The sequence below is a fragment of the Bacillus rossius genome, chromosome 3 (genome assembly GCF_032445375.1).
Source record: "Bacillus rossius redtenbacheri isolate Brsri chromosome 3, Brsri_v3, whole genome shotgun sequence".
Classification (NCBI taxonomy): domain Eukaryota; kingdom Metazoa; phylum Arthropoda; class Insecta; order Phasmatodea; family Bacillidae; genus Bacillus; species Bacillus rossius.
The window spans coordinates 6,703,916-6,721,241 of NC_086332.1; the positions used below are offsets into that span (position 1 = coordinate 6,703,916).

Here is a 17,326-nt window from a genome sequence, read left to right on the forward strand (position 1 = left end):
TTGAACGAGGGTAGAAATGTTTTAGAATAATTCTTAATAACTACGTAAACATTAATGTCTTTTAAATTACCAGTAATTTCTATATAATTATTAATGTAATCTACTATTTACTTAACTTTCGCCGGGGCACGGAATCGCAGAGTGTGTAACGGTCATTGTGTTCGGCGCGAAGGGCGCCATGTTGCCACCTGCAAACCATGATCTCATCCCAGTCTCCTTCTACAGCCGGCCGAGAGCGGACGTCTCTGTCGACACCCCGAGGACATCACCGTTGAGTCACTGAGTAATAATTCCATAGTTTAATTTATCCGAATCTCTTTCTTCATCCTCGGGGCCTCTCTCGGTCGGAGAGACTGTTTAAATAATTAATATTAACTTCTCTGAGTTTTTAATATCACCATCGTAATACGTAACGACTTGGGGCGGCCACGTGCGTGGTATGCCTCTTCATCTAAGCCGATTCGTGCCCCGGGCATTTTACCTGTTGTACCAGTGAAAGAACGTGTACGGAAATAAATCGTGAGTACATAAACTAATTAACTGTGTTACGTGTCTTTGTGTTCGGGGGACCACGTGGGACCCCAACCTGGTCGGCGGCGTGTGGGACGCCCTGAGAGCCCACTGCGTGTTAGAAGCGTGCCCGACGCTGAGAGCGGGCTTAGGTAGGGTCGAGAGCGGCGCGTTCAATATCCAGAGGGCCAAATATCTCGCCGCACACGGGCCACGTAACGCCCTGGGTTAGAGTCTCTCGCCGGGTCCACGTGCCCACTCACGTGGTGGCGCCCACTAATTCGCTCCGATATTTCCTCCATAACACCGTACGCCCTCAAGATTATACCTGGAGCTTCCCGGGAAGCTGGTTATCATCTGATTGGCAGAAGCACGGAGGTATCGCGCTACAAGAAACACACTGTACCCCCAAGACCTAGAATATGACCGTCGCGAATACCTAATAGAACCAGCAGTTTAACGAAAATAAGTTAAAACATTTTTTTTAATAATGTCAGAAAAAAATCAGAATTCTTATATGGCTAATAAAGGATTCATTACATCATTTTTTTATCTTCAGAATAACAACATTTTAACTAACAAAATATAAATAATAATGCTGAATAAATAATTGTCTGAACCCTAAAAGTTTTATTACTGCTGGAATTAAAAAAAAAAACTTTACAATCTCTGATCAACAAAAACATTACATATGCTGCCTTTAAGATGGAATATAAAAGTAATAATGTTACCTCGGTAGTCCTGAAGATTTGATGGGGGTAACTTGACCGATGTCTCTAGGAGTCTCCAAGTAATTCTTTGCAGTGTTCACTGCAGATTCACAGCACTGATCGACCTCATCAAGAAACGTCAATATGTCCCTGTCAAACACAGGTGACAAGATTTAAATACTTCATAATCTACATTGCAATTTAAAAAACAGAGAATACTTGACAATGAATATTGCACATTTTCCATAATACTATACTTTTAACCACATTTCAATATGTCCCTGTCAAACACAGGTGAAAAAATCACTATTACAAATTTTAAATACTTCATAATCTACATTGCAATTTAAAAAACAGAGAATACTTGACAATGAATATTGCACATTTTCCATAATACTATACTTTTAACCACATTTTATACAATACAAAATATAATAAAATAAAAAAACTACAATATACATTAATTGTTCTTCAATTGAACCATTCAGGCGAACAACGTTGTATCCAACAAAAAGTAAATTTTACAGAACAGAAAAACTGTTTAGTGCTTATTTTACATTGATAACTTCAATACTGAAGAATACACATTTTAAGCATTCCATCAGTATCACTTACAATGTTGTTCTACTTACCCCACTAGGTGGTAGTTTTCCAGGAAAATGTTGCTTTTTTTTCATATGGGCATCTGCTGTCTTTCAATGCCTTTTGTTTGTTATCTTTCAAATCAGCAAGATGACTTAACATTTATTACCTTTATTTAGTCTTTGTTGATCACTGTTAGCAACACAACAACAGAGTCAGCCACATTACTTGAAGTTACAACATTGTTATACTAAACAGTGATTTGAAATTTTCATCATAGCGCCAATTGTTATTTCCTTTAAGGAAAAAGTTCCCCATTGAATGCAAGATAAATGATACATTGTTATCCCATTTTTAACTCAATTTAAATAAAATGGTTGGTTACAACAGTGTTCAGGTGAATGATTCAATCCAATAAATTTGTTGTGGTGAAGAAAAGTAACTCACTTTAACTTCCCACTAGTTGGTGATGTCTTTTTATGGTCATTCTCAGTCGAAATAGTGTCCGAAATGGTGTCCAGTTGAGGAGACATCGTCAGTCTGTCCAACTTCATTACTGAAAATATAAGAATCTAATAAATGGATTGTAAGGAGGTAGCAAAGATCACCAAGTCTCCCACATCTGCAAGTCAGACTTAGATAAATTTCTGTTTGAACTTGAACTAATCTTGCAAGAAAGTGTCACGCTTACTGCATGCTTCCAATTCTTCAACAGGCAATATACTTAAAGAATTTCCATTAAATGAGATGAGAATTTTTCAACTATTCATTCCAACTAACTACAGTTTCATTATTTTGAATAGAAACAATAAACTGAGTTTAAAATCAATATGCTAGAGGGTTATAGTAAAAATAGTTGAATCACTTGCTATAAGGTTGCTATATCTTCCGAAGATGTTTAAACAAAAACATATCAGGTAAATTAAGCTGTTTGTTAAAGAAATATCCATAACTGATATGAAATCTCTCATGATATGTTGATACGGTCTAGTTTTTATTGTGGTTTAAATAAATGTTAACTAATGCACACTGCAAGCTCTTGTCCCCAAAAATAATAAAACCCACTAATATAAAACTTTGGAGATCCCTGATGTAGAACATGCCTTGAACAAGTCGAGTACACCACTGTTGCTTATAAAATCCAACAGATCTGAGTAATTAAAAAGCAAACTAATTTCCATACTTACTTGTGCCCGTTTCTTCCTGCTCCATAAACTTAAGGACGTTGACAATGTCGTCGTAAGTCGAGTCGATAGCTGGGTCGACCGTCGCAGCTGTTAGTTTCCTCACGTCAGGATCTTGGAGCGCACCAGCGCGGATACCCGACGTGGCTTCCCCTGGGTTTGCCCTCCTGTCGTCGGCCGTGCCATCTCGTGCCGCGCCGTCCCCCCCGCCACGTGACGCCCGCAAGCAGCCCGGTCGGTCGGTCCCGGGGCTGGACGGCTTGGCCCGAGTGGCTGATGCTGCCGTGTCCTCGCCCGAGCCGTCCTCGCTCCCCGGACACAGAGTCCCCACGTCGTGCACCGGGATGTCGAGCGTGGCCATCCACGACTGGTCGTCCGTGCTGGGCGGAGACGTCCTCACGTGGGTCACGTTCCTTCGGTGGGCCGGAGAGGCAGGGTCGCGTGCGTCCTCATCACCTCCGTTCTCTGTGAACCACAGCCGCAGTTTCAACAGCTGCCGTACTAGAATACACTTAGCTTTGCTACTAGCTGCAGTGCAGCCGGCACTTAGTTCAGCCACAACACAAGGCACTGGAACAGGAATTCTTCTGAACACCGCTAGAAAAATCTTTTTTGGAAAACTGGGTGAACATTTGTGGCCTGCTAGAACTTGGGCTTGGACTAGTGACATTGGCGAATATGACACAGAACAAACTGAAGGCACAGTCAGATGTAGATTTTGCAAAAATGAGTTGGCCGCCAAAACCCAGAGGGTTTGCGTCCGTACTGCCCGCTGCACAATCAAGTAGCGTCAGCTTGAAACCTGTCAAATGCATCATCAATTCAGTACGTACAGTTTCTTAAAATTTAAGAATACGAATTGATAGTAAATGTTTTTAGATTTCCATCTAGTTTCATACAGCAAAAATCAGTAACAACAAATAATTAGCTTGGCTTAAATAATCAAAATGTTTTGTCTTAAAGGAGTTTTAAAAATGACCATAACTTTACTCACCAAATGCCAAAGGAGAACCGGGAACTTCAGCAGCTGTCTGCTCGTGCTGGTGAGACGCCACGAGGTCTACGGAGACGGGAGCTGCCACGTGCCGCACCGACAGGAACTCCTCCGCCTCCAGCTGCTCCAGGAGCACATCGGTGCGGCGCTCTGCCTCCCACACGCGGTGCGAGAGCGGAGGCCCCGTCGCCACCCCGAACCAGCGCTGGAACTTCAGATCCACCACATGGTCGGGATCCCCCGCCGTCCCGGCCGAGCCAGCTACACCCTCGCCAGCGGCTAGAGCCGTCTCCTCGGTGCCCACCACATCCTTCCCTAGGTCTCTGTTCGCAATGTTGTTTATGATGTTGTCCACGGCTTCGTCGCTCTTCGCTTCACAACTCCGAGTCGGCACCGGGCTGCCCGGACGTTTCCCGCTACTTCCCGCGTCAGACTTCACAGACGAAGTCGACGAAGACGAGCAGCTGTCCCTTTCCGTGCCGTCTGTGTCGGTGGATTTAGAAATGTCAGACTTGTTGCCCGAAGCGACACTCTGCTTGGATCCGGTGCCACTGGCCGCCGCGCTACCGACACCTGAATCCCGCGACGCGCTGGTGTCCCTCGGAGGCTTCTTGGGCATACTTTTGGTCAAGATGGGTTTAGGGAAAGGTATAGGAGGCTTCTTTCCCGAACTGGGCTTCCGGGACGTCTCCCGGGCCATCGTAATTATCCTCTGGCCGAGGCTCTTTTCTGACCTGCACTGATCCTCCGAGAGCTCAGTTCTGGCCGAGGGAGCCTCCGTCCAAGTCCGCCCGAAGTCTTCTGTGGTCAGGTCCTCCAGCAGCAGGACAGAGGGCAGAGCGTAGGTCGCTCCAAAACCACTCTCGAGTCCTACGCAAAACAAAAAAGTGTAAAGCTGGGTGCACAATTGAAAAAAAAATAACAATAACAGAAACAGTAGGTAGTATGTAAAAGATTTGAGCACCATGTTTACGAACCTACTGATTCACAATAGCACATAGAACAGTCATATGCATGGCAGACAGCTCATGTGCCTGGGAGGGTAATGAATACATTTTATTTCTGTTACGGATGCATGGCGCAACAACCAATGAAAGTAGATTAGGATACCATTTTGGCTGGACTAGAGAACTGTTTATATTTATAAATCATATTGCTGCAATAAAATGTCGAGATATTACAATGCTGGCTTAAAAATTAATTAATGCTTTTACTTATAAAAAAAGTCACTAGGCAAAAATGTAAATAAAAAATTTAAATATTTCTTGCTTAGAATGTTTAACTAAAAATTTTCATAACCTAAATTAATTTATATGTTGAAAAAATGTGTTCCCAAATCACTGGTCAGATGTTACGTGATAAACACTTGGTAGTTAAATGCAGTTGTTTACTAGCACTACCAACAGATGTCGGATACACAGCGAAATTTCATTGGTTAAAATTAACTGTAAGATTTCATTTGTGAACCCATTTCGCACAGGTCGTGCACACATGATGTGTGAACAGCCTGCTCTGCACTCGACTGTGTTTCTCAATTGTGAACCCATTTCGCACAGGTTGTGCACACATGAGGTGTGAACGGCCTGCTCTGCACTCGATTGTGTTTCTCAATTGTGAACCCATTTCACACAGGTTGTGCACACATTATGTGTGAACACCTGCTCTGCACTCGATTGTGTTTCTCAATTGTGAACCCATTTCGCACAGGTCGTGCACACATGATGTGTGAACAGCCTGCTCTGCACTCGACTGTGTTTCTCAATTATGAACCCATTTCGCACAGGTCGTGCACACATGATGTGTGAACAGCCTGCTCTGCACTCGATTGTGTTTCTCAATTGTGAACCCATTTCGCACAGGTCGTGCACACATGAGGTGCGAACGGCCTGCTCTGCACTCGATTGTGTTTCTCAATTGTGAACCCATTTCGCACAGGTCGTGCACACATGATGTGTGAATGGCCTGCTCTGCACTCGATTGTGTTTCTTAATTATGAACCTATTTTGCACAGGTCGTGCACACATGACATGTGAACGGCCTGCTCTGCACTCGATTGTGTTTCTTAATTGTGAATCCATTTCGCACAGGTCGTGCACACATGATGTGTGAACGGCCTGATCTGAACTCGCTTGTGTTTCTTAACGGCAGCACTGTTTCAAACCACCTTGGTCGAGAGCCGACCCGGCCTCGCTGGACGTGGTCGACCGTGCGACCAGCTCGTCTCGGCGGTCGCTCACGCTGAAGTGCGTCGCCCAAGCCAACTCCCCGGGAGCGTACGGGCTGTCGGCCGACAGGGGGCGCCTCCACAGTCTCTCCGAGAGACTGACCTAGAGAGCACAGCACGGAACCTAGTGATGCTGCGTACATGACACCAGCACAAAACACACACAAACACTTGTCCATAAAATTAAAATGTGGTCATCACCAACAAAAAATCTGACCTACATAACTTGAACTGTCCGTATTTCAGCAAAAAAGTTAGTGTTTCTATCATTAGCTGAGTTAATTAATTAGGAATCACAATAATAATCAATTGTCTAAACTTAAAAATTAATTTTCTTAAATTGTCCTCTAGTCACATGTTATATTTTGTATTATCCATTTTTCTGTATATTTTGTGTATAGTAAATGTATTCAATGAGGTTATATAATTATGTAATTAATATTTTGCTAAGTAATGTGTCATGTTATCCTATCCTTTAGGTATTTATGTCTTTTCTGTTTTCATGTTTTGTGAATATCCTGTGCTGTCTCTATTTATTGTGATAGTGTTTGTTTTAACTTGTTTTGTGTCGTGCCCACCTCTAAAGTCTCAAGACTGTCGGTGGGCATGTAACAAATTTAAAAAAATAAAATAAATTAATTAATAAAATGTCCCAAATTTACAGATTTTCTAACACAGTAACTCTACGTTCCAAACAAAAAAAGGGGGTTGTCAGTGAAGTCGGTTTACGGACGATACTTTTACGTGATAACGTCATAATTAAACATTGATGAAAAATTGCCATACTTTTTTTTATATTTAAAATATTGTTTACAGTTTTTGCAAATTTAATTTACATAATTTATTTAAATATAATCACGAACAATTGTTTAAAAAGCCCGCCGTAACCTGTTTAATATTATAGAAGAATTTTTTGCACTGTGGTTGGCCGGTTCTTGCACGCTCGGCTCAGGCGGAACGTGATAATTTTTCGTGCGAGCAGCCGGTGTTCATCGAATTATAAGACGTTATCACGTCAAAAAATAATTCACGCTTGGGCATAAAATAATGGGTTTTATAGCTATACAACGTATAGGTAACAACATTCAAAATTAGATTAGGTTGTACTTTTATGAAAGGAATGTGATTTAATCAAGAATGATCTCCCATTATCTTGGTATAATGGAATGTTAAGCTGCAACACAAAATACAAATTTTGTTTTGCATTTTATGGTTTGACAGGGCATACACTATTGCTCTGGACACATTTTAAAATAATTCATAGGGTCTAAGGTAACCATGAAGACATCTGTGATCTTCTACATATATTAATTAATTCTTTCCCAATGATGATTTCACTATAGTGCCTGTTTTAGACCATAACTTCACTGACTTGAGTGGCTTTGCATGGCCAGCAGCCAGCTCTGAAGCTGGTGTGCATTGGGTCCTGTCTATGTTTGTAACAATATGTATTTATTTATTTATTTTATTAAAATCACCAAATATTTGATTTAAGAACCAATTATAAAAAAATAATTAAATAAAAACCAAAATATATATAAAACGTTGAGTTTTATTCAAACCAAAATCATCACTTACATTTCTATGTGTAAACATTATGATTCTAAAATTACAAAATTCCCTGTTATTTTAGTATGATAATCAATGTTCTTTTAAAATTCAATTAAAAAAAACACTTAAGTAATACAAAATTTCATGATGGTTATGCTGGAATCCGGAGTTGTCTTGTGAGACAGCTCTGTCGAGGAAACTTTGGAATCTGGAGGGTTGTCTTGTGAGAAAGCTCTGTCGAGGAAAGTTTGGAATCTGGAGGGTTGTCTTGTGAGAGAGCTCTGTCGAGGAAAGTTTGGAATCTGGAGGGTTGTCTTGTGAGACAGCTCTGTCGAGGAAAGTTTGGAATCAGGAGGGTTGTCTTGTGAGACAGCTCTGTCGAGGAAAGTTTGGAATCTGGAGGGTTGTCTTGTGAGACAGCTCTCTCGAGGAAAGTTTGGAATCAGGAGGGTTGTCTTGTCAGACAGCTCTGTCGAGGAAAGTTTGGAATCTGGAGGGTTGTCTTGTGAGACAGCTCTGTCGAGGAAAGTTTGGAATCTGAAGGGTTGTCTTGTGAGACAGCTCTGTCGAGGAAAGTTTGGAATCTGGAGGGTTGTCTTGTGAGACAGCTCTCTCGAGGAAAGTTTGGAATCAGGAGGGTTGTCTTGTGAGACAGCTCTGTCGAGGAAAGTTTGGAATCTGGAGAGTTGTCTTGTCAGACAGCTCTGTCGAGGAAAGTTTGGAATCTGGAGGGTTGTCTTGTGAGACAGCTCTCTCGAGGAAAGTTTGGAATCTGGAGGGTTGTCTTGTGAGACAGCTCTCTCGAGGAAAGTTTGGAATCTGGAGGGTTGTCTTGTGAGACAGCTCTCTCGAGGAAAGTTTGGAATCTGGAGGGTTGTCTTGTGAGACAGCTCTCTCGAGGAAAGTTTGGAATCTGGAGGGTTGTCTTGTGAGACAGCTCTGTCGAGGAAAGTTTGGAATCTGGAGGGTTGTCTTGTGAGACAGCTCTCTCGAGGAAAGTTTGGAATCTGGAGGGTTGTCTTGTGAGACAGCTCTGTCGAGGAAAGTTTGGAATCTGGAGGGTTGTCTTGTGAGACAGCTCTGTCGAGGAAAGTTTGGAATCTGGAGGGTTGTCTTGTGAGACAGCTCTGTCGAGGAAAGTTTGGAATCTGGAGGGTTGTCTTGTGAGACAGCTCTCTCGAGGAAAGTTTGGAATCAGGAGGGTTGTCTTGTCAGACAGCTCTGTCGAGGAAAGTTTGGAATCTGGAGGGTTGTCTTGTGAGACAGCTCTCTCGAGGAAAGTTTGGAATCAGGAGGGTTGTCTTGTGAGACAGCTCTGTCGAGGAAAGTTTGGAATCTGGAGGGTTGTCTTGTGAGACAGCTCTCTCGAGGAAAGTTTGGAATCAGGAGGGTTGTCTTGTCAGACAGCTCTGTCGAGGAAAGTTTGGAATCAGGAGGGTTGTCTTGTGAGACAGCTCTGTCGAGGAAAGTTTGGAATCAGGAGGGTTGTCTTGTGAGACAGCTCTGTCTAGGAAAGTTTGGAATCTGGAGGGTTGTCTTGTGAGACAGCTCTCTCGAGGAAAGTTTGGAATCAGGAGGGTTGTCTTGTGAGACAGCTCTGTCGAGGAAAGTTTGGAATCAGGAGGGTTGTCTTGTGAGACAGCTCTGTCGAGGAAAGTTTGGAATCAGGAGGGTTGTCTTGTGAGACAGCTCTGTCGAGGAAAGTTTGGAATCAGGAGGGTTGTCTTGTGAGACAGCTCTGTCTAGGAAAGTTTGGAATCTGGAGGGTTGTCTTGTGAGACAGCTCTGTCGAGGAAAGTTTGGAATCAGGAGGGTTGTCTTGTGAGACAGCTCTGTCTAGGAAAGTTTGGAATCTGGAGGGTTGTCTTGTGAGACAGATCTCTAGAGGAAAGTTTGGAATCAGGAGGGTTGTCTTGTCAGACAGCTCTCTCGAGGAAAGTTTGGAATCAGGAGGGTTGTCTTGTGAGACAGCTCTGTCGAGGAAAGTTTGGAATCTGGAGGGTTGTCTTGTGAGACAGCTCTCTCGAGGAAAGTTTGGAATCAGGAGGGTTGTCTTGTCAGACAGCTCTCTCGAGGAAAGTTTGGAATCTGGAGGGTTGTCTTGTGAGACAGCTCTGTCGAGGAAAGTTTGGAATCTGGAGGGTTGTCTTGTGAGACAGCTCTCTCGAGGAAAGTTTGGAATCAGGAGGGTTGTCTTGTGAGACAGCTCTCTCGAGGAAAGTTTGGAATCTGGAGGGTTGTCTTGTGAGACAGCTCTCTCGAGGAAAGTTTGGAATCAGGAGGGTTGTCTTGTGAGACAGCTCTCTCGAGGAAAGTTTGGAATCAGGAGGGTTGTCTTGTCAGACAGCTCTGTCGAGGAAAGTTTGGAATCTGGAGGGTTGTCTTGTGAGACAGCTCTGTCGAGGAAAGTTTGGAATCTGGAGGGTTGTCTTGTGAGACAGCTCTCTCGAGGAAAGTTTGGAATCAGGAGGGTTGTCTTGTGAGACAGCTCTGTCGAGGAAAGTTTGGAATCTGGAGGGTTGTCTTGTGAGACAGCTCTGTCGAGGAAAGTTTGGAATCTGGAGGGTTGTCTTGTGAGACAGCTCTCTCGAGGAAAGTTTGGAATCTGGAGGGTTGTCTTGTGAGACAGCTCTGTCGAGGAAAGTTTGGAATCTGGAGGGTTGTCTTGTGAGACAGCTCTGTCGAGGAAAGTTTGGAATCAGGAGGGTTGTTTTGTGAGACAGCTCTGTCGAGGAAAGTTTGGAATCTGGAGGGTTGTCTTGTGAGACAGCTCTGTCGAGGAAAGTTTGGAATCTGGAGGGTTGTCTTGTGAGACAGCTCTGTCGAGGAAAGTTTGGAATCAGGAGGGTTGTCTTGTCAGACAGCTCTGTCGAGGAAAGTTTGGAATCAGGAGGGTTGTCTTGTGAGACAGCTCTGTCGAGGAAAGTTTGGAATCTGGAGGGTTGTCTTGTGAGACAGCTCTCTCGAGGAAAGTTTGGAATCAGGAGGGTTGTCTTGTGAGACAGCTCTCTCGAGGAAAGTTTGGAATCTGGAGGGTTGTCTTGTGAGACAGCTCTGTCGAGGAAAGTTTGGAATCTGGAGGGTTGTCTTGTGAGACAGCTCTCTCGAGGAAAGTTTGGAATCAGGAGGGTTGTCTTGTGAGACAGCTCTGTCGAGGAAAGTTTGGAATCTGGAGGGTTGTCTTGTGAGACAGCTCTCTCGAGGAAAGTTTGGAATCAGGAGGGTTGTCTTGTCAGACAGCTCTGTCGAGGAAAGTTTGGAATCTGGAGGGTTGTCTTGTGAGACAGCTCTGTCGAGGAAAGTTTGGAATCTGGAGGGTTGTCTTGTGAGACAGCTCTGTCGAGGAAAGTTTGGAATCTGGAGGGTTGTCTTGTGAGACAGCTCTCTCGAGGAAAGTTTGGAATCAGGAGGGTTGTCTTGTGAGACAGCTCTGTCGAGGAAAGTTTGGAATCTGGAGAGTTGTCTTGTCAGACAGCTCTCTCGAGGAAAGTTTGGAATCTGGAGGGTTGTCTTGTGAGACAGCTCTCTCGAGGAAAGTTTGGAATCTGGAGGGTTGTCTTGTGAGACAGCTCTCTCGAGAAAAGTTTGGAATCTGGAGGGTTGTCTTGTGAGACAGCTCTCTCGAGGAAAGTTTGGAATCTGGAGGGTTGTCTTGTGAGACAGCTCTCTCGAGGAAAGTTTGGAATCTGGAGGGTTGTCTTGTGAGACAGCTCTGTCGAGGAAAGTTTGGAATCTGGAGGGTTGTCTTGTGAGACAGCTCTCTCGAGGAAAGTTTGGAATCTGGAGGGTTGTCTTGTGAGACAGCTCTGTCGAGGAAAGTTTGGAATCTGGAGGGTTGTCTTGTGAGACAGCTCTCTCGAGGAAAGTTTGGAATCTGGAGGGTTGTCTTGTGAGACAGCTCTGTCGAGGAAAGTTTGGAATCTGGAGGGTTGTCTTGTGAGACAGCTCTCTCGAGGAAAGTTTGGAATCTGGAGGGTTGTCTTGTGAGACAGCTCTGTCGAGGAAAGTTTGGAATCTGGAGGGTTGTCTTGTGAGACAGCTCTCTCGAGGAAAGTTTGGAATCTGGAGGGTTGTCTTGTGAGACAGCTCTCTCGAGGAAAGTTTGGAATCTGGAGGGTTGTCTTGTGAGACAGCTCTCTCGAGGAAAGTTTGGAATCTGGAGGGTTGTCTTGTGAGACAGCTCTGTCGAGGAAAGTTTGGAATCTGGAGGGTTGTCTTGTGAGACAGCTCTGTCGAGGAAAGTTTGGAATCAGGAGGGTTGTCTTGTGAGACAGCTCTGTCGAGGAAAGTTTGGAATCTGGAGGGTTGTCTTGTGAGACAGCTCTGTCGAGGAAAGTTTGGAATCTGGAGGGTTGTCTTGTGAGACAGCTCTCTCGAGGAAAGTTTGGAATCTGGAGGGTTGTCTTGTGAGACAGCTCTGTCGAGGAAAGTTTGGAATCTGGAGGGTTGTCTTGTGAGACAGCTCTCTCGAGGAAAGTTTGGAATCTGGAGGGTTGTCTTGTGAGACAGCTCTCTCGAGGAAAGTTTGGAATCTGGAGGGTTGTCTTGTGAGACAGCTCTCTCGAGGAAAGTTTGGAATCTGGAGGGTTGTCTTGTGAGACAGCTCTGTCGAGGAAAGTTTGGAATCTGGAGGGTTGTCTTGTGAGACAGCTCTGTCGAGGAAAGTTTGGAATCAGGAGGGTTGTCTTGTGAGACAGCTCTCTCGAGGAAAGTTTGGAATCTGGAGGGTTGTCTTGTAAGACAGCTCTGTCGAGGAAAGTTTGGAATCTGGAGGGTTGTCTTGTGAGACAGCTCTGTCGAGGAAAGTTTGGAATCTGGAGGGTTGTCTTGTGAGACAGCTCTCTCGAGGAAAGTTTGGAATCAGGAGGGTTGTCTTGTGAGACAGCTCTGTCGAGGAAAGTTTGGAATCTGGAGGGTTGTCTTGTGAGACAGCTCTGTCGAGGAAAGTTTGGAATCTGGAGGGTTGTCTTGTGAGACAGCTCTCTCGAGGAAAGTTTGGAATCAGGAGGGTTGTCTTGTCAGACAGCTCTGTCGAGGAAAGTTTGGAATCTGGAGGGTTGTCTTGTGAGACAGCTCTGTCGAGGAAAGTTTGGAATCTGGAGGGTTGTCTTGTGAGACAGCTCTGTCGAGGAAAGTTTGGAATCTGGAGGGTTGTCTTGTGAGACAGCTCTGTCGAGGAAAGTTTGGAATCTGGAGGGTTGTCTTGTGAGACAGCTCTGTCGACGAAAGTTTGGAATCTGGAGGGTTGTCTTGTGAGACAGCTCTGTCGAGGAAAGTTTGGAATCAGGAGGGTTGTCTTGTGAGACAGCTCTCTCGAGGAAAGTTTGGAATCTGGAGGGTTGTCTTGTGAGACAGCTCTCTCGAGGAAAGTTTGAAATCAGGAGGGTTGTCTTGTGAGACAGCTCTGTCGAGGAAAGTTTGGAATCTGGAGGGTTGTCTTGTGAGACAGCTCTGTCGAGGAAAGTTTGGAATCTGGAGGGTTGTCTTGTGAGACAGCTCTGTCGAGGAAAGTTTGGAATCTGGAGGGTTGTCTTGTCAGACAGCTCTGTCGAGGAAAGTTTGGAATCTGGAGGGTTGTCTTGTGAGACAGCTCTGTCGAGGAAAGTTTGGAATCTGGAGGGTTGTCTTGTCAGACAGCTCTGTCGAGGAAAGTTTGGAATCTGGAGGGTTGTCTTGTGAGAGAGCTCTGTCGAGGAAAGTTTGGAATCTGGAGGGTTGTCTTGTGAGAGAGCTCTGTCGAGGAAAGTTTGGAATCTGGAGGGTTGTCTTGTGAGACAGCTCTGTCTAGGAAAGTTTGGAATCTGGAGGGTTGTCTTGTGAGACAGCTCTGTCGAGGAAAGTTTGGAATCTGGAGGGTTGTCTTGTGAGACAGCTCTCTCGAGGAAAGTTTGGAATCTGGAGGGTTGTCTTGTGAGACAGCTCTGTCGAGGAAAGTTTGGAATCTGGAGGGTTGTCTTGTGAGACAGCTCTCTCGAGGAAAGTTTGGAATCTGGAGGGTTGTCTTGTGAGACAGCTCTGTCGAGGAAAGTTTGGAATCTGGAGGGTTGTCTTGTGAGACAGCTCTCTCGAGGAAAGTTTGGAATCTGGAGGGTTGTCTTGTGAGACAGCTCTCTCGAGGAAAGTTTGGAATCTGGAGGGTTGTCTTGTGAGACAGCTCTGTCGAGGAAAGTTTGGAATCTGGAGGGTTGTCTTGTGAGACAGCTCTCTCGAGGAAAGTTTGGAATCTGGAGGGTTGTCTTGTGAGACAGCTCTCTCGAGGAAAGTTTGGAATCTGGAGGGTTGTCTTGTGAGACAGCTCTCTCGAGGAAAGTTTGGAATCTGGAGGGTTGTCTTGTGAGACAGCTCTGTCGAGGAAAGTTTGGAATCTGGAGGGTTGTCTTGTGAGACAGCTCTGTCGAGGAAAGTTTGGAATCAGGAGGGTTGTCTTGTGAGACAGCTCTCTCGAGGAAAGTTTGGAATCTGGAGGGTTGTCTTGTAAGACAGCTCTGTCGAGGAAAGTTTGGAATCTGGAGGGTTGTCTTGTGAGACAGCTCTGTCGAGGAAAGTTTGGAATCTGGAGGGTTGTCTTGTGAGACAGCTCTCTCGAGGAAAGTTTGGAATCAGGAGGGTTGTCTTGTGAGACAGCTCTGTCGAGGAAAGTTTGGAATCTGGAGGGTTGTCTTGTGAGACAGCTCTGTCGAGGAAAGTTTGGAATCTGGAGGGTTGTCTTGTGAGACAGCTCTCTCGAGGAAAGTTTGGAATCAGGAGGGTTGTCTTGTCAGACAGCTCTGTCGAGGAAAGTTTGGAATCTGGAGGGTTGTCTTGTGAGACAGCTCTGTCGAGGAAAGTTTGGAATCTGGAGGGTTGTCTTGTGAGACAGCTCTGTCGAGGAAAGTTTGGAATCTGGAGGGTTGTCTTGTGAGACAGCTCTGTCGAGGAAAGTTTGGAATCTGGAGGGTTGTCTTGTGAGACAGCTCTGTCAACGAAAGTTTGGAATCTGGAGGGTTGTCTTGTGAGACAGCTCTGTCGAGGAAAGTTTGGAATCAGGAGGGTTGTCTTGTGAGACAGCTCTCTCGAGGAAAGTTTGGAATCTGGAGGGTTGTCTTGTGAGACAGCTCTCTCGAGGAAAGTTTGAAATCAGGAGGGTTGTCTTGTGAGACAGCTCTGTCGAGGAAAGTTTGGAATCTGGAGGGTTGTCTTGTGAGACAGCTCTGTCGAGGAAAGTTTGGAATCTGGAGGGTTGTCTTGTGAGACAGCTCTGTCGAGGAAAGTTTGGAATCTGGAGGGTTGTCTTGTCAGACAGCTCTGTCGAGGAAAGTTTGGAATCTGGAGGGTTGTCTTGTGAGACAGCTCTGTCGAGGAAAGTTTGGAATCTGGAGGGTTGTCTTGTCAGACAGCTCTGTCGAGGAAAGTTTGGAATCTGGAGGGTTGTCTTGTGAGAGAGCTCTGTCGAGGAAAGTTTGGAATCTGGAGGGTTGTCTTGTGAGAGAGCTCTGTCGAGGAAAGTTTGGAATCTGGAGGGTTGTCTTGTGAGACAGCTCTGTCGAGGAAAGTTTGGAATCTGGAGGGTTGTCTTGTGAGACAGCTCTCTCGAGGAAAGTTTGGAATCTGGAGGGTTGCCTTGTGAGACAGCTCTCTCGAGGAAAGTTTGGAATCAGGAGGGTTGTCTTGTCAGACAGCTCTCTCGAGGAAAGTTTGGAATCAGGAGGGTTGTCTTGTCAGACAGCTCTGTCGAGAAAAGTTTGGAATCTGGAGGGTTGTCTTGTGAGACAGCTCTCTCGAGGAAAGTTTGGAATCTGGAGGGTTGTCTTGTCAGACAGCTCTGTCGAGGAAAGTTTGGAATCTGGAGGGTTGTCTTGTGAGACAGCTCTGTCGAGGAAAGTTTGGAATCTGGAGGGTTGTCTTGTGAGAGAGCTCTGTCGAGGAAAGTTTGGAATCTGGAGGGTTGTCTTGTGAGAGAGCTCTGTCGAGGAAAGTTTGGAATCTGGAGGGTTGTCTTGTGAGACAGCTCTCTCGAGGAAAGTTTGGAATCAGGAGGGTTGTCTTGTGAGACAGCTCTGTCGAGGAAAGTTTGGAATCTGGAGGGTTGTCTTGTGAGACAGCTCTCTCGAGGAAAGTTTGGAATCTGGAGGGTTGTCTTGTCAGACAGCTCTGTCGAGGAAAGTTTGGAATCTGGAGGGTTGTCTTGTGAGACAGCTCTCTCGAGGAAAGTTTGGAATCTGGAGGGTTGTCTTGTGAGACAGCTCTCTCGAGGAAAGTTTGGAATCAGGAGGGTTGTCTTGTCAGACAGCTCTGTCGAGGAAAGTTTGGAATCTGGAGGGTTGTCTTGTGAGACAGCTCTCTCGAGGAAAGTTAGGAATCTGGAGGGTTGTCTTGTGAGACAGCTCTCTAGAGGAAAGTTTGGAATCTGGAGGGTTGCCTTGTGAGACAGCTCTCTCGAGGAAAGTTAGGAATCTGGAGGGTTGCCTTGTGAGACAGCTCTCTCGAGGAAAGTTTGGAATCAGGAGGGTTGTCTTGTGAGACAGCTCTCTAGAGGAAAGTTTGGAATCTGGAGGGTTGCCTTGTGAGACAGCTCTCAGAGGAAAGTTTGGAATCTGGAGGGTTGTCTTGTGAGACAGCTCTGTCTAGGAAAGTTTGGAATCTGGAGGGTTGTCTTGTGAGACAGCTCTCTCGAGGAAAGTTTGGAATCAGGAGGGTTGTCTTGTCAGACAGCTCTGTCGAGGAAAGTTTGGAATCTGGAGGGTTGTCTTGTGAGACAGCTCTCTCGAGGAAAGTTTGGAATCTGGAGGGTTGTCTTGTGAGACAGCTCTGTCTAGGAAAGTTTGGAATATGGAGGGTTGTCTTGTGAGACAGCTCTCTCGAGGAAAGTTTGGAATCAGGAGGGTTGCCTTGTGAGACAGCTCTCAGAGGAAAGTTTGGAATCTGGAGGGTTGTCTTGTGAGACAGCTCTGTCTAGGAAAGTTTGGAATCTGGAGGGTTGTCTTGTGAGACAGCTCTCTCGAGGAAAGTTTGGAATCAGGAGGGTTGTCTTGTCAGACAGCTCTGTCGAGGAAAGTTTGGAATCTGGAGGGTTGCCTTGTGAGACAGCTCTCAGAGGAAAGTTTGGAATCTGGAGGGTTGTCTTGTGAGACAGCTCTGTCTAGAAAAGTTTGGAATCTGGAGGGTTGTCTTGTGAGACAGCTCTCTCGAGGAAAGTTTGGAATCAGGAGGGTTGTCTTGTCAGACAGCTCTGTCGAGGAAAGTTTGGAATCTGGAGGGTTGTCTTGTGAGACAGCTCTCTCGAGGAAAGTTTGGAATCTGGAGGGTTGTCTTGTGAGACAGCTCTGTCGAGGAAAGTTTGGAATCTGGAGGGTTGTCTTGTGAGACAGCTCTCTCGAGGAAAGTTTGGAATCAGGAGGGTTGTCTTGTGAGACAGCTCTCTAGAGGAAAGTTTGGAATCTGGAGGGTTGCCTTGTGAGACAGCTCTCAGAGGAAAGTTTGGAATCTGGAGGGTTGTCTTGTGAGACAGCTCTGTCTAGGAAAGTTTGGAATCTGGAGGGTTGTCTTGTGAGACAGCTCTCTCGAGGAAAGTTTGGAATCAGGAGGGTTGTCT

At 45.3% G+C, this 17,326-nt stretch overlaps 1 protein-coding gene across 3 annotated transcripts in view; it reads right to left on the minus strand.

Annotated features, from left to right (window-relative positions):
- The window catches only part of LOC134530136 (centrosomal protein of 131 kDa-like), a 48,303-nt gene that overhangs the window by 12,762 nt on the left and 18,215 nt on the right, over positions 1-17,326 (minus strand). For all 3 annotated transcript variants that reach the window (XM_063364753.1, XM_063364751.1, XM_063364752.1), the window contains exons 4-8: positions 6,145-6,307; positions 3,981-4,850; positions 2,990-3,451; positions 2,250-2,358; positions 1,242-1,370 (exon numbers count right to left, since the gene is read on the minus strand). In XM_063364753.1, coding sequence (XP_063220823.1) covers positions 1,242-1,370; positions 2,250-2,358; positions 2,990-3,451; positions 3,981-4,850; positions 6,145-6,307 — 1,733 coding nt within the window. The remainder of the gene's footprint in view (positions 1-1,241; positions 1,371-2,249; positions 2,359-2,989; positions 3,452-3,980; positions 4,851-6,144; positions 6,308-17,326) is intronic.